Genomic DNA, 17,267 nt, shown 5'->3' on the forward strand with positions numbered 1-17,267 from the left:
ACAAATGTGTTAATACTAGCGGATCTTAACTAACCGCCTGTAGTATTTTAGTTTTCACTGGCCTTTCACACCTGACGGTGGATTCAGACGTCAGTAGAAATGCCTGTGGAACCGCCGTTGCCTCCAGTGTACTAGCGGTAACAGCATGCAACCTAATTCTGTTGTCAATGCATACAAGACTTTTATTACCTCTCCCACCTTATCACCTCCTAAACGCGCACAAGTGAAGTGACTAGTGGGTATATATAGTAGCATGCATGGCCATTTTCTCCACTCAAGTATGGCATGCGTGCATGATTGCATTAATTGTTTTCAGTCATAACCATAACACTCCAATTTTTGTATATATTGTACATATAGTATTTTTTTTTTGTTTCGCTCTTTTGTTCATGTCATGGAGGTTTTTATATCAACAGCACCTTTTTTTTATCACAGTCCATTTTTGTTGTAACCTGTGCCGAGCATTTAAAATTACGCAACTATTCATCCATGCATTTTGGTATATCTTTTGTGGAAATTCCATTCTCTACTCACTCTCCACCCAAGCCTATACCTACCTTGAAATTATATGATCAATTTCATCAATTATCCTAATATATACAACTATGTACTTTTTATATGATCAATTTCATATGTGCTTCTTAAAAGCTATGTCCAAAATAATATCCAATTTCAGGTGTATCCTTGTCTTTTCCTTTTTGAAAAAAAAAATTGCGCGTTATTTTGCCTTCTCAGACGTAAGCATTCCGATTTTTCATTTGCTGCTTCACATCACAACGACCAGCCATTAGTGCATACAGATGGGCAGTAGGTGTCGTTGTTTTGACAAAAACTTTGCATTGAATGTCGACGGAGTGTCATCCCAATGCCGCGTCATGCAACTGTTTCCTGCTACCTTCGCCCTTAAGCAACAGAAATCCTTTATAATACCTTCCTCATCCACAACTCGTCATCACAGATAATAATTTTGTTTTCCTTTTTCCATTTCGCGTCGCGAAAAAATGGTGATCGTTGATCCGAAAGCCCTGGCCTCGGCCCACCAGTTCACCGTCGTCATCGACGGCGTCGAGACGAGCGTCCACGAGGGCGTGCTCCGGCGCAACGGCGGCACGGTGGCCGTGGTCGGCCCGGGCGTCCTGGAGGTGAGCCGTCTCCAGCACGTGGTGGTGCGCGGCGGCGGCGGCGGCGACGTCCGCTTCTCCCGGTGCGGGTACGCGGCCGCCGAGGACTGCGGCGCGGCGTCGTTCCACCGGTGCGACGCGGTGCGCGTGGGCGGCGCCCGCGACGTGGCCGTGCGCCGGTGCCGCTCCGCCGACGTGGAGCGCGTGGCGGGCGCCGTGGCCATCCGCCGCTGTAAGGGCGCCGTGCGCGTCCGCGGCGCCGGGGGGGAGCTCCGCGTGGGCCGGTGCCGGGAGGCCGACGTCGGCGGGTGCGCCGACGTCGCCGTGGCGCGGTGCCGCGCCGCGCGCGCCGACTGGTGCGGCGCGCTCGCGCTGGGGAGGTGCGGCTCCGCCGACATCACACGCTGTGGCGCCGTGCGCGTCGACCGCTGCCGCGACGCCACCGTGTCCGGGTGCGGCACCGTGGCGGTGCGGCGGGGAAAGGTGAGCATGGTGGAGATGGCCCAGCAGGTGCCGCCGGATTTTCACGAGCAGACGATGATGTATCAGCAGGGTGAACCTGTCCTCGCTACGCCGGTCGCAGTCGTGGCCAAGTGAAAGGAGATGCGTCGCCCCGTCGTTCGGCCGATCATCGCGTTCGTATCTACGCTGAAAGTATATAATACTATTATATCGTGTATATATTGTGAAGACGAATTCTCGTTCGATTAGTCTCGGTATTGTTTCTAGTAGATGCTATTATTGTACCAGTAATTGCTGTAATATTCTGCAAACTTTCCTACCTACAAAGCATATATGGTGTGTTTCATGTTAAAACATTGTTCATATGCATGTAAAAGTATATAAAGATATAAATAATGGAGTATTTTTGTGGATTAGTTATTTTCTGTGGTTGATACTCAACCCATCTGATCATGTTTTCTAGTGTTGGCTCTTTGTGGATTAGTTATTTTCTGTGGTTGATACTCAACCCATCTGATCATGTTTTCTAGTGTTGGCTCTTTTGAGAAAAAGGTGGGTGCGGAGGGTCCTCACATGGCCCAAATCGCGTGCGCTCATAAGATTAACGGCGCACAGGTCACCGATGGTGGGGAAGAAGGGGGCGAGGGTGGGGGCAGCGGACGAGCGGTGAGCGGGACGACCAGCGGCGAGGTTGCCGTAGCGGGGGCGGCAGTGGCGGCTAGGGTTTCACTTCTGCAACCATATATGGCCGCGCGCCCTTAGAAGAAGGGGCCTGAGGGCGGCGGGCGACTGAGCGGTGATGGCGGGTTGAGGGCAGTGAGCAAGGCAGCGGTGGCGCCGAGCGGGCGGCGGCGGGGCAAGGAGTCGTCGACGAGCTACTGGATTGGGATTAGGGAAGAGCGGGGTCGTCCGACAGGGAGGTCGCTGGCGGCCTGGTCGAGGTGGGCAGGGGCATGGCTCGCAGTAGAAGGAGAAGAAGAAGGGCACGCAGGATGAGACAGGCCCGTGTGCACCACTAACCTTAGCGGCTCGCTCGCGTCACCTAAGGGAGTCAGTGAACTGAAGCTCATAATAATTCTTCGGACTACCTTTGACTTTTTGAGATAGAAGAAAGTGTACCAGGTGAATTGAAGCTCATAATGGAGATTTCGTGCGTGTTTAGTTCAATGCTTCAATCTGGCTTGTCCTATCAATGTCTCAGTTTAATTTTCTTCATCTGCGCGGTAAGTCCAGACATTTATTCTACACGCTAAAATTTGGCCGATCGTGGGCGCATTCCAAACTCACCCGAGCAACTCAACAGCTTGCTAAAATTAGTAGCCAAATTTTATTATTTAGCTATTCTATAAAATAGAAAACTTCTCAAAAAGAAGAGATCCACGACGGCCTGCTATTTTATAAAATCAGATAGCAAACGTCTATGGTTGACTATATATGGCCACCGAAAATTAAGGAATAAAGTCAAATAACATATTTGTTGAAGCTTACTTTTTGCTATATAAATTCTAAAATATCCACGAGTCGGCATGAGTGTGACATGTGTGGCGAACCATACATCTCCGTTATATGCGTGGAGTTGCCTTTTTAGATAAGAATCATTGGAATGAATGACGAAGCTGAGCAACGCTAGCTGGAGGGGACAAGAACAAAACACATGTTATGAAAGGGCATATTGCATCATTGTCCATTAGGCTTCAAAGACAATTAAGGCCCTCTTTGGCACGGCTCATCTAGCGGCTTCTCGAGCGGCTTTTGATGAAGCCGTGCCAAACGGCACTCTGCAAAACGACTTGCGCCTAGAAGCTAGAGAGAAGCCGTTCGGTGGCTTACACAGGGGAGGGCAAGCCAAAAAATATGGCTTCCCCCGGCTTCTTCCTCACCTGCGCATTGCTTTTCCATCCTTGTCCCCGGGCCTGCGATCTGAAATCTAAGCTTAAAGCAATCTGAATAAGGTGGACACAAAGGCTATTGCGATGGCCCCATATCCTATTTCTAAAATCTGGCCCATTAGCTAAAACCTGCCCCACAACAATCTTAACGTAGTAACATCGAGGGTCCAGTAAAAAAACACATAGTTATTACATCCAGGGACTCAGGGAGACATCCATCTTTGTATGGTTTAACATATCGGTAATGCTGGAAGCAGCGTCGGCCGGACGCTTAGTCGGTGGACCGCTATGCCAGCCCAAGGACACCCCCCTCCTCCGCCTCCCGCTCCTCTATTTCTAAAAAAAAAATTGGTCGTCCACTAATTTCTATCCACTCGTTTCTATCGCTTTTATCCGCTTGCATGTTGCGCGGCACTCGGTTGCTGCCTTGCCAAGCGCCGCACGCGGCCGCCTCCAAGGCGCAGCGCTCGGCCCCTGGCCCTGCCAAGCACGATGTGTGGCCATCTCTGAGTCTGGCTGCTGGCCCGGCTAGGCACGGCACGCGACTGCTCTCTCCTAGTTGTGTGGCTACTGCCTCCCAGTCGCATTGCGCGGCCGATGCCACCCTTCCACGTCGTGCGGTCCATACCTCCCTTCCGCATCGTGCAGCCGTTGTTGCTGGGCCGCTGCCTCTGGTGTCCACACGCCGACGAGCCTTCGTTCTCCTGAATAGCAAGGAGATGTTGTGCTAAAAACGTATGTTGCAAGCATATGTTTCAATTATTTCAGAGGTATGTTGAGTGTTTCATATGGATGTTGCAAAAGTAGATCGGTACGTTGCACATGTTGCAATGGTTGTACATGTATGTTGCAAGCGTCTATTCCAAATGTTTCATCTATTTTTTCATACGTATATTGTAAGTGTGCTTGGATGTTGCATATGTTTCGCTGCAAATGTTTTATCTGGATATTTCATATGTTTTGCAATGGCTTTTTCATGTGTTTTTTTTGTAAGTGTTTCAAGCGTATGTTTCAACTTTCAAGTGTTTCATTTGTCTTCAGAAGCATGTTGCAAATATTTTATCTGAATGTTTCAAAAGTAGATCGAGTGTTGGTGCTGGTGACCCACCCGCTGCAGCTGCCTGTTGCAGCTGCTAGGGCGCTACCAAGCGGGCGCAGACGTCCAGGCGAAGGAAACGGAGGGGACGCGAGCAGTCCCCACGTAGGGCCAGGTGGTGCGGGTTACGTTCGGACGGCACGGGCCCCACATGGGGCGTGCGAAACGGAGTGTAGGCGTGGGCGTCCAGACGCGTGCGTCCGTCCGAGCGTTAGCACTGCCGTTAAACATATCAAAGTCAATGTGATTCATCTCCATGTGATACAAAAATGTAAGACATCTTTTTTTGAAACAATTATTATATTTTCGAATAATAATTAAGCCATTTTAAACATTAGAAGAAGTGTGGATGCGCCTAAAGACGACTGTATCTACCTTCAATCAGTTTCTCTTAAAATTTAGGGGCTTAAGCATTTCTACCCCTGTTTTCAAGCGCATTGGTGATTTTGCCCTCGTTTTTTAACTTTGTGATTTTACCCCTACGATTTTAAAATGAAGACTTTACCCCTGGTATGTGAAATCCCTGTAACGGTGTTAACTTTTGGACAAAGGGACAACTTTGCCCATACGTTTTTACCCCTGTTTTATTATGATATTTGTGTTTTACCCCTATTTTTAGACAACAAGTTGACCATTTTTATATAGAATTTTTAGAAATTTTTTACAACATTTCAGCTGACATATCACACAACTGATCCATATAAACATATCCATGTGACATGCCATAATAGTACCATATTATATGCCAACATAGAGGTCCAAGTAACACGTCAAACACCAACATATAGGTCTCTAAATGACATGTCAAATAAAAGTAGGAACTAGTAGTGAGTTCTATAAGCAACTAGCGGTGAGCTACATATCCACTAATGAAGGAGCATGAACCAGGATTCTTATTCAATGTCCTCCTGACAAGGGATACCCACTTCAGTGCCAAGAACATTTTCAGCATTCAAAGGAACAATTTCTTGAAAACTGACAACAAGAAAAAGAAGTGAAACAATTTCCAACACTCAAGAGCATATCGTGAAGTTAAATTTTGTTTAAAATTTAGGAAGCCTTTTGCGCTACACACCCTAACTAACACATAGGTATCAGCTGTTGGCGAAGAATGGAGCCAGTCATCAAGATTCAATCCCCTTGGTGGGGATTTACGGCCGACATTCCATGTGGAGGCAAAGATTCTACAAAAGCAGGGAAACAAAAAGAGATCTTCGTCAGATTATTGCAGTAAAGTCAAACTGCAAGAACTACCTACAAGCTCAAACAGGCAACTGACTGATTTTCAGCACTGAAAATCTGAGATGCACACTACCATACTACTACTAGCACATAACAGATCAGTTGGTTCGCGCTTTCCATTTGATTTCTAATCTCACAAGGCAAAGAAGCACATGGAGTGGGAAAAAACTCTACTTGTGATTCTGAACTTCTATGAGGCGTGCCGCGTTGGGGGGAACGGTCGGGGCAGACGCGGCGCCTGGGGCACCCGCCACGAACTGGGACGCGAGCCGGGGAGGAGGGGGTCGGGGGGAGGAGAAGGGAGACGCGCCGCCTCGCCGCCTCGCCGCCGGGAAGACTCACCGCCGACAGCCAACGGTCGGGGTGGACGTGGCACCTGGGGCACCCGCTGCCCCTGGAACACCCGTCGCGAACTGGGACGCGAGCCGGGGGGAGAAGGGCGACGCGCAGCCTTGCTGCCGGGAAGACTCGCCGCCGGCAGCCGCCCTAACCCTAGGTTGCAAATGCCGCACCCTGTTCGCTTGAGCTACTTTTCAGCCATAGAACAATGTTTTCCTTTCACAACGTTTCAGTATAAGCGAACAGGGTGGACAGAGAACTGTAGGAGGCCAACGTGTTTTGCTTCCGGTGCCTGTTCATGCGATTCACGGAGGAGGAGGGGCAGTCCTGTCATTCTATCTACGTTTCTTTTCTTTTTCTTATTTTTTGCTATTTAATCCCATAACTCCAAACAGTGTTAAAAGTAGGGGCAAACGACAGCTTTGTTTGGAAAAAAAACGAGGATAAAATAAAAAGTTAAAAAAGAAAAGGTAAAATCATCGTTGAGCTTTGGAATAGGAGTAAAAACACCGGAATCCCTAAAATTTAAGATCGGAGACACTAGATTAAATTTACGTAGAAATGTTCTATCATTGCGTGAGAACTAAGAAGAGACACCTGTCACTCGGATTGGCAGTCAGCGTAGCAGGTGTTCCATTGAGATTTTTTTGCTGATGATCACAAATGGACCATAAACACGAATGAATACACGGTTGCAATTTGCAGGTAGTACACCAATTGTTAGAGTAGTAATAAACACAACGACAATATGACCAACTGCCCAAGCTGAGCTCTCACCCATTTATGGCGACCCCCCAAAATCGCGTGTATCCACCTCCAAAACGCTGGACAGCTGACCTACCCAAACCACCAAAAGCAGATCGCTGTCCTGCACACATCTGCTCGCGGCTCGCCGCCCAGCGAACCCAATGGCGCTCGTCGACGCTAAGGCCGCCGTTGCGTCCACCTCCACCGTCGCCGCTGCGCCCGGGACGGCGGACCACTTGTTCCTGGTCGTCCTCGACGGCGTCGAGACGCCCATCCACGAGGGGACGACGCTGTACGGCAGCGCTGGGGGCACGGTCACCGTCACCGGCCCGGGCCAGCTCTCCGCCGACGGCCTCCGGAGCGTCCTCGTCCGCGGTGGCGGCGGGTCCGGGACCGCCGTGCGGTTCACGCTCTGCGCTGACGCGGCCGCCGAGGGCGTGGGCGCGGCGAGCTTCGACCGGTGCGGGGCGGCGCGCGTGGAGGGCGCGCGGGAGGTGTCCATGTCCAGGTGCCGCGCGGCCGAGGTGGAGAGCGCGGGGAGGGTCACCCTGGACCGCTGCCACGACGCGCGCCTGCGGGGCGGGGGCGCGCTCCACGCCGCGCGGTGCCGCCGCGCCGACGTCGAGAGCTTCGGCGGGGTGCGCCTGGCGCGGTGCAGGGCCGCGCGCGCCGACTGGTGCGGCACCGTCGAGGTCGAGCTGTGCAGGGCCGTCGACGTCACCCGATGCGGCGCCGTCACCGGGGAGCGCTGCCGCGTCGTCAACGCCGCCGGGTGCGGCAGCGTCGACGTGGCGCGGGCCGTCATCAACTTGGTGGAGGAAGAGCAGCAGCCGTAGTCAGCCCCATCGCGGAGCGGCTCAACATCGAGAGCTCAACAGCTGTAACTAGAAGTGGAGTACTGCTGTATCTTCTGCTGCTGTAAACTGAACAAGAATGCTTTTGTAAATTGTTTTTCAAAGTAGGCTTTGTGGTTCGCGATTTAATTGATTGATTGAGTTCATTACTTCCATATTCACTAGAACGACAATTTTTATAATTCCCCATCTAGTTTTTCAATTCTCTATTTAAAAAAAACCGTTATTTCAAAATTGTTTTTCACTAATCACTGCGATACAAGTGGGCTATCGGCCCATCCCCAGCCCAGCCCAGCCAGCACCGCCTCGTCGTCTCGCATCGGCGTCGGCATCACCACCGGCATTGTGCCGGCCGTTGCCATGCCGCCGCCGACGATTTCTTCATTCTCGAGTTCATCGCAGGCAACGCCGCATCCCCCACTAAAGATGGCAACGGGGAATTCCCCGTTGGAGGTTGCCTCCCCATCCCCGTCCCCGCGGGGAGAAAAAATCCCCGTCTCCGTCCCCGCCAAAGCTCACGGGGACGATTTCTCCCCCATCCCTGCCCCCGCGAGGGGAAAAATCCCCGTCGGGGATCCCCGTCCCCGCATTTGTTCATCACCATTCAGGTTAATTCATCATCATTCACATGAGTTCATCGACACAATATTAGAGTACACCACGAATCACAATCCAAAAATAGCTAAATAGCAAGAAGCAGAATATTAATCATCACAAAGGTGTAGAACTAGGGTTATTGCTGTTATATATACTCAGAAGACATTGGGCCTTCGTGGGCTGGTTGGACCATCAGGAAAGAGAGCAAAGCCTGTATATAAACGGGGCGGGGATGCGGGTATCGGGGATGGGGATTGCTCCCCCAGACCCGTCCCCGCCAAACCCGACGGGGGACGTTTTCTCCCCGTTTAGATCCCCGTGAGGACATATTTGACTCCATCCCCGTGCCGGGAATTCCCCACTGGGAATCGGGGATCGGGTCCCCGTTGCCATCTTTATCCCCCACGCCGTGTTCGACTCTCTTCGACTCTCTCCTCGCCTGCCTATCCCCACCCTCCGCCTTCCCCCGCACCTCACAGCGCCTCAGACAAGCCCTAGTGCTCCGCGCCCTCGACGCCGCCCTCCACACCGAGGGCGCCTCCAGCCTCGTCCTCCACAAGCCGACGCAGCCGCCTGCTTCCCCCACCAGATCTCTGTTACAGACAATGAGGAAAACGACGAGGCTAAGGCCGCGGCCGCGGTGGCCGATCTCAAGCGCCTCCTCGACCTTGAGTGGGCCAACCTCCCGCCCTCCGCGCTCGAGCGCGCCGCCGACAGGATCGCCGGGGACGGGGCCCACCAGACGTGGGCCGCCGCCGACCACACCAAGCGTGCAAAGCGTCGCCTGCTCGGTACCTCCAATCACAAAGCTAGCCTAGTCCATTATCCTATTCGATTTTTTTTTTTCGAAACAATTGTCCTGTTTATCTTTTCCAATGTTGTTGCTTACTATCTAAGACAAGAAAATGAATGAATCAATGATGAAATTGTGGTTACTCCATTTGCAGTAGGGGAATCAACGGAGCGTGAGATCTTATCTAAGCTTGTGCAGGATGGATCCACTTCTCATCAACCAATTCTGACGGAAGTTGCTGATAACGCGAGCAATGCCAATGAAGCTGATGGTGCTCGACGAGATGATGAGGCCCATTCTTCTAATGAAAACAGTGAGGCTGATCGTGGTCAAGAAGGTATGGCTGGGCACCAAAATGCATCGGTTAAAGGAGCAGAGGGTCAAGTTTCAGAGAAGTCTGTCCCTGCTTCTAAAAAGCGCAGTCTTATTGAGAGAAATCCCAATGCAAGTACTTATGAGGTAATTAATTCACTGTGCTTTTATTCGCATTCCATCCATATATTAGGTGATGAAGCTTATCAATCCCATATAGAAGTATCCATCTTGTAGTAACTTTGATTGCATCTTAGATTACCTATGTTTCCACATAATAAAGTAACCTTTTCGGTTTCACTATATTTATTATGTGTATCTCTTGGTTCAAATACATCTAGTTATGAATGAGGAAGTTGTTCTCTGTATGTATTATATGCAAACTTTTGGGATATTGTTTGGCAAAGCACAATTGTGTAATTTTTTTTGGGTGAAACATTATAATAGCATGTGTGCAGTTTAGTGATGATATGTTGTCATCGTTTTGGGTGCAGTGGGATAGCTCTGATGATGATCAGCCAGTACGCAAGCGTAAATTACATCCTAATGAGAGAAAATCACATCCTTCTCCTACATGTCCACATAAGATCAGGAAGAAGTGGAGTGAGATAGAGGAAAAAACCTTGCTGGAAGGGGTGGAGAAGTGAGTTGATATTTTTGTTTGCCTTATTACTCTTACTATATTAACATTTTTTTTTGTTCTTTAATTTAAATTCAGTAAGTAAACCTTGTACCTTAATGATAGATTTTGCATTTTGTATGGTAACTCGAAGGTATGGCAAAGGCAATTGGAAAGATATCAAACTAGCTTACCCTGATGTCTTTGAGGAGAGATCAACGGTATACATTCTGGCTGGCATTCTATTTCTTGCCTTGGATGAAGACTTGGCCTTGAACGTTTGGGTTTGAATGTTTGATGTGCAGGTAGATCTGAAGGACAAGTTCAGAAATTTGGAAAGGCACCACCATGAATCAGCTTGAGGCCTAGTGGCGCTGTTCTTTTGCTCTACTCTGTAAATATTTTGTGTTGACGGTGGTAGTATGCAAATGAAGGCCTATGTAAGGTGCATGGAAACATTTGTGTTTCGTGTTGTGCTGTACCAAGGACATTGTTGACTTGTTGATCAGCCTGGGCGTTTTTTCACCGAAAACCGAACCGAACCGAAACCGAACCGAATAGTAGGTAGTTCGGTTTTTCGGTTCGGTTTCGGTTTCCAATTCCGTGAATTTCGGTTATCGGCTTCGGCTTCGGTTTCAAGTCCATACCGAACCGAAGTACCGAACGCTAAACTCGCTGAGCGCCTGAGGCCCTGAGCCGCCGCTGTGACGCTATCCGCTGACTCTGACTCGCTGAGCGCCAGCCCAGGCGCCAGCCCACCAGTGACCAGGCACCGGCCCATCACGGCACCACCCATGGCAGCACCCGCACCAGGCACCCGCACCACTTGACCACTTCACTCTTCACTTCCTAACCCTAACCCTTCACTCCCCAGTTCCCCACTTCCCCGCATCGAATCGAGATCGACGAATCGAGTCGCACCGGCAGTAACCCTAACCCTTCACTCCCTAGTTCCCCAGTTCCCCGCATTGAATCGACGAATCCAGTCGCACCAGCACCGCATTCCGCACGCACTCCGCAGAGCCTCGCACTCTCGCTCCTAACCCTAACCCTTCGGAGGCGCGGCAGGCGGCGCACCCAGCAGTTCAGGGCGCCAGGTGGCCAGCAGCGGAGGCGCCACCGTCGACCGTCATCAAGCTCCTCAACCACGGCCGCAAGAACAGAGCAGTCCTCCAATGTAAGTCTTTAGTTCTTCTTGTTCTTGCTTAATGCCTAATAGATCCAGATGCCTGTTGGTTGCTTTGTGACAAAGCGAGTTGATTAGTTAGTTAGTTTGTACCCTGACTAAGTACCTAGATGGCTGGTTTTTGTTTTGATGTCTTGTAGATGGGGGACACTGAAGAAACAGTGGCGCATCTAAATGTTCAAGTGAATGAGAATGAAGTTGTAAATGGGGAGAATGACAAGCAGGATGAGCAGCAGCAGTCCAAGGATGGAGAGGAAGTGGGAGATGAGGGAAGCAAGAAAAGGAAGCCCATGGTTCCAAGATCAGATGTTTGGGAACACTTCAGCAAGATCAAACTTGATAATGGGGAGGAGAGAGCCAAGTGCAAGTACTGCGGCAAGCAACTCCGCTGTGACACAAAGTTAAATGGTACGTCCTCCATGAAGGCTTATTTGAAAATCTGCAAGAAGAATCCTCACAAACCTGTAGTAGATAATCAAGGTACTTTACAACTACAACCTAGCCCTAGCAATAGTAGTGTTGGTACTCTATCTACTTGGAAATTTGATCCTGAGGAGTTAAGGAGGAGTTTTGCTGAGATGATAATAGAAGATGAGCAACCTTTTGTGTTATCTGAACGTTCTGGCCTTAGAAAGTTTATGTCAAAAGCATGCCCACGTTTTGTTTTGCCATCTAGAAGAACAATCACTAGAGTCTGTGTGAAAGTGTTTGATGATGAGAGAGAAAAACTTAGGAAATTTTTGAAAGACAACTGTGAAAGAGTTAGCCTGACAACAGACACATGGACGGCTAAGAACAGTCATAATTACATGTGTGTTACAGCACATTTTATTGACAATGAATGGAATTTGCACAAAAAAATTATTGGTTTTTTCTTAGTTAAGGGCCATAGGGGGGAGGATATTGGGAAATCTTTAGAGAATTGCTTGGCTGACTGGGGAATTGAGAATGTTTTTACAATAGCAGTAGACAATGCTAGTGCAAACAACACTGCAATTAAGTACATGCAGAGGGTCCTGAATGAATCAAAAGGCTGTGTTGCTGAAGGAGAGTACCTTCATATGAGGTGTTTTGCACATATTATCAACCTGATAGTAGGTGATGGGCTGAAAGAATTTGATAGATCAATCGCTCGTGTTCGGGCTGCTGTTAAGTATGTTAGGAGTGGACCATCTAGGTTGGTAAAGTTCAAGAAATGTGCCGAGTTAGCAAAGGTTCAGACCAAAGCATTTTTCAACCTAGACGTCTGCACTAGGTGGAACTCAACTTACCTGATGCTACAAACTGCACAAGAGTATGAAAAGGCCTTTGAAAGGTATAGTGATGAAGACCCATACTATAGTCTAGAGTTAGAGAGTGAGAAAGCACCAGGAGTTCCAATCAAATCAGATTGGGAAAAGGCAAGGAAAATGGCTCAATTTCTTAAATACTTCTATGAGCTGACCCTCCGTGTCTCTGCCACAAGTCGCCCAACATCTCACACATACTTTCATGAGATTGCTGATGTTTTGGTTCTGCTGAGACAATGGTGTCATAGTGAAGATACATTATGTAAGGAAATGGGCCAGAAAATGTTAGTGAAGTATTACAAATATTGGGGAGAGAAGTATGGAGAAAGGCCGGGGGATAGAGAGAAGAGAGGAGAGAAAGACAAGGGGGATCAATTGCTTAACATTGTTATTTTTTTCTGTGTTGGTATTGATCCTCGGTTCAAACTTTCTAACTATGTCAAGATGGCAACTATGGTAATGTTTGGTGATGAAATAGGTCAGAAACTGTGGGCAACAGTCAACACTTATTTTAGTGCTTTGTTTGAGGAGTACAGAGAATTGTATGCTCCATCTCCATGTGACAAGGTGCCTGCTGAAACTCAAGAAACACCAGAATTTTGTTCTGGATTGATGAGCTCCATAATTGCACAACAGATGAGCAATAAGGGGAGTGCCAATACCACTGTGAAGTCTGAACTAGACAAGTACCTTTCAGAAGATAATGAGGAGCTTAGTAAAAGTTTTGACATTATGAAATGGTGGAAGAACAATGCTACTAGATTTCCCATAATGTCTCGTATGGCCCGTGATCTTCTGGCAATTCCTATCTCAACAGTAGCCTCTGAGTCAGCCTTCAGTTCAGGTGGAAGAACACTTGATGATTTTAGGACATCACTCACACCAACAATGGTTGAGCGGCTCGTTTGTACAAATGATTGGCTTCGTGGAAACAACTACATCAGTGTTGAAGAGGACACAGACGAATTGGCCAAGCTTGAGGAAGGTAATTTTTAATGCTAAGTCTAAGTTGTTATCATTTCTATTATTTATCTTGATAGCTTATTGCAGTAACATGACTACACTTATTGTAGAAATTGGTGCCCTGGCCATTTCTAAGGATAGCACTACTGCTACTGCATCTTGATAATGGTAAGTTGTTTAGCTGGACGCCTGGATTACAGGTGATGCACTGCTACTGCTGGACCCTTTTGAGGATCATAGAAAATGCACTACTACTGCTACTGCATCTTGATATAGTGCTATCTTGATATAGCACTACTGCATCTTGATATAGTGCTATCTGAGTATCTTGATATACTGCATCTTGATATAGTGCCCTGGTGCTTTGCCAACAATCTGGCTGGACACATCCTGGTGGCTCGAAGTCTATTGCTGGTGTAGTGGTGTTTGGTTTCTATTGGATATTGCTGTTGTTGATGCAAGCTGGCTGCCGGCTGGAAGTCTGGAACCTGCATTGATTTCCTGTTGTTTATCCAATTTGTAAATTTGATTTGAGCATTGAACTGCAAGTTTGTAATATTTGATTTGAGCATTGAATTGTTAAGCTTGTAACAGTCTTGAGTATTCAAACAATGTCTGTTGTTCTAAATTGAGTAAATTCTGTCAAGAATGAACTGCTGTCAGTTTAGCCTGTCTGTTGTTTTATTTGCATCGGTTTTTTCGGTTTTAACCGAAAAACCGAACTAAAAAACCGAACCGAAATTGGTCGGTTTTTATAATTTCAACAAACCGATTGGGGGTCATTTACTGAAAAACCGAAATTTTGAAAAACCGAAAAACCGAACCGAACCGTCGGTTAAAACCGAACGCCCAGGCTGACTTGTTGAGTGATCAATGGAAACTAGCTGGAACCTCACATGTTGCTGCAGGCGGGCACAACTGGAGCACACATTTGACTCATAAAAACACCATGAGAAGGTATTGGCTGAATCTGATCCAATGGTCATTGTAAGTTGTAACTCGAACTGAAAATTTAAACCATTGGCGCAACATTGACACACTATATGTTCATGAAACTCAATATATGGTTAGCTCCAGGAGTAAGAAACAGTTCCCTCGTTGTTGGTAGGCAGCCAAATAGATAATTCTCTCATGTTTAATTTACAACAGCCAGATGTTATGTTTTACCTGAGATTACCATTCACACTCAACTTTAAGAGCCATACCAAGTCAAAGCTGACATTTCATCATTTAACCTACATCCAACGAGAAATTTTGTATTTATATTTAAGGATGTGAATCATATCCAGGATTCTAGGCAAAAAAAATTTAGCTTCTGTATTTGCATATTATCAAATAAGTTATAAATAAAGGTGTGAAAAACATCGCATGATGGTTTGACTTTGCATTCCTAGAAACACGACTGACATTGGATACCCTTAATCAGAAGGGAGACGACAATCGTAGTTAGGGAAATAATCTCGTGGAAGTACTTGTCTTTTCATGTAAGCTTAACACTAAATTCGACGTAACAGTTACTGGGAGAATAATATTCCATGTTGTTAACGTATCTTCTGAAATGAAACTGCCGACACAAACCTTTCATCTGGCAAAGATATTGCATAATCAGATTGGTTCAACATAACTGGAGGAAAAGAGAACAAATATTAAAACATAATAACAGAATTTAATAGTGAGCTGCAACTACAAAGCAATGGGCGTGTGAATCCTATTTTTATTTTTGAGAACCATATCATTTGTTAAAAGTTGTTCGCAATATATATATATATATATATATATATATATATATATATATATATATATATATATATATATATATATATATATATATAAAGCTGTAGCGCGCATTTGACATCATCAGCTTAGATCAGAATAGGGGTAGAAACGGAACCATGAATGCTTAGGGCAAGATCTGCCGTGAGAATAGGAGAAATTAAGTATTCTATATGATTTTAAATTTTATACTCAGTTTGTTTTTAAGTCGAGTCCAATGCACCAAAAATATTTGAATTATGCTTTAGAAACACAAGATTGCCTTTTTTTTATAAGGACAAGATTGGCTTTGTAACTTCCATCAACTCTTATGTTTAGGTGAAAAATTGGGGCTTTTGCTTCCGTAGCTGGCGCTAGCCTCACCTTGCCCAGCAAAGACTCGGACGGAGTGAGCAGTTTGGGCCTTGTTTAGATCCCATCAAAATTCCAAGTTTTTTCACTCTCTCCATCACATCAATTTTTGGACATATGTATGAAGCATTAAATGTAGGTAAAAAAATAACTAATTACACAGTTTGGTTGTAAATCACGAGACGAATCTTTTGAGCCTAGTTAGTCCATGATCAGACAAAGTTTGTCAAATACAAACGAAACGTGCTACAGTGTCTAGATTACAAAAATTTGCAATCTAAACAAGGCCTTGGTTGTTGGGCCAGCTATTTTTGGTTTCTGTGCAAGCAAGCAATTTTCTTGCTTTTGCCAGAGGGGTTTCGGCTCGACGGGCATAGCAAGTTTTTCGTGGAGCGTGCAAGCAGGGCAAGGCGAACCCGGCTCTGGAACCAAACGTCCCCAAGTTGCCAAGTTAGATCTCTCCACATGTCAAGAAGAAGAGGTGCTTATCAGCTAATGAAATCTCTTAGTTGGTCCTTCCTCCCTCGTCAATGTTATCGGTGCCACCAAGAAACGGGACGAATCAAAACATCCTGGTCTCTTGACCATTTGCGGTTTGATTTAGCAGCTGCCAGCTGCTAGTATGAATGAAGGAGACACCAAGAAAACACACGTACCCGCAACCACTAAATGTCCTATAAATGATGCAATTCTAGGTTTGGTTAGAGTCAAACTAACTTAAGTTCAAATGAGTTTATGAGAAATAGTATCAACATTTGAGACTCCGAAGATATAATATGAAAATATATTTAACGATAAATCCAACGATACTTATTTACCCACAAACATTAATATTTTTTATGTAAATTTAGTCAAACTTAATGCAATTTGACTAAGAAATATTTAGAATTATAACTTTTTTTTTGAAACAGGAGAGGTAGAGAAGGAGAAGGGAAGGACTGTTAGGACTATTCCAACTTTGAGGTTTCGCTTTCGATCTTTGTGAGTGCATGATTGGGATTTGTTAATCAACTCCAAACTTCGGTTACTACGATCTTGACTTGTTGCTCTTTAGACTAGAATGCGTGATGCAACGATTGGGTCGAGGAACATCATATTTAATTTTGGAGGTAGTCTATTTAGCAGCAGGTTCACAGGTGCTGTATCTTCATAGGCTTCGATGGGTTAAAACGTTATCTGTTCTGTTTCAGAATTTGAAAGAATAAACTGATTCGGTCGAATTCAATTCCTGCCAAGTTCCACAAGTTCAGATTTGTGGTTTGGTCGATGTCAGCTCAGGATTTTCTCAAACAGGATTGTTCTAAAGCGAACGTCAACTTGTTGTCTCCGAAGCAAAATCTTTGCTCCTGCAAGTCCGCCAGTCAGGGAACCAGTATGCCATCTTTCACGCCATCCGGAAAAAGGTAATATGAATCTGGTGATTTTATCTGGTCGTTGTACTAACATAGTACCATTGAACAGGCCCTCCTCCATCTGTTTGTTTTTATTTGGTGTATTGGGATTTTAAAAAGCCTTTAAATGTACACTTTGACTACAGTTTACAGCATATCATCAATTGTTACAAATCAGTGTTATATTAAAGTATTTATATATAAATATTCATATAGCTATTACTAGTATACACTAATAAGCAT

General features: G+C 46.4%; 2 protein-coding genes and 1 pseudogene across 2 annotated transcripts; all 3 read left to right on the forward strand.

Annotated features, from left to right (window-relative positions):
- Positions 1–902: 902 nt before the first annotated feature.
- Positions 903–1,999, forward strand: LOC136484239 (uncharacterized). The gene has a single exon (XM_066481462.1). It carries the CDS (start codon positions 1,002–1,004, stop codon positions 1,716–1,718), a length of 717 nt encoding a protein of 238 aa, XP_066337559.1. The 5' UTR covers positions 903–1,001; the 3' UTR covers positions 1,719–1,999.
- Positions 2,000–6,913: 4,914 nt separating this feature from the next.
- On the forward strand, positions 6,914–7,923 carry LOC136484248 (uncharacterized). Its single transcript, XM_066481471.1, has one exon. The coding sequence runs from the start codon at positions 7,058–7,060 to the stop codon at positions 7,730–7,732; it is 675 nt and encodes a 224-aa protein (XP_066337568.1). The 5' UTR covers positions 6,914–7,057; the 3' UTR covers positions 7,733–7,923.
- Positions 7,924–8,110: 187 nt separating this feature from the next.
- LOC136457048 (telomere repeat-binding protein 2-like) lies at positions 8,111–10,570 on the forward strand (annotated as a pseudogene).
- The last annotated feature ends 6,697 nt before the right edge of the window (positions 10,571–17,267 follow it).

Source organism: Miscanthus floridulus, chromosome 1 (assembly GCF_019320115.1).
Source record: "Miscanthus floridulus cultivar M001 chromosome 1, ASM1932011v1, whole genome shotgun sequence".
Taxonomy (NCBI): domain Eukaryota; kingdom Viridiplantae; phylum Streptophyta; class Magnoliopsida; order Poales; family Poaceae; genus Miscanthus; species Miscanthus floridulus.

Coding starts and splice junctions, on each gene's coding strand:
- LOC136484239 (XM_066481462.1), top strand. CDS start 1,002: ATGGTGATCGTTGATCCGAAAGCCCTGGCCTCGGCCCACCAGTTCACC.
- LOC136484248 (XM_066481471.1), top strand. CDS start 7,058: ATGGCGCTCGTCGACGCTAAGGCCGCCGTTGCGTCCACCTCCACCGTC.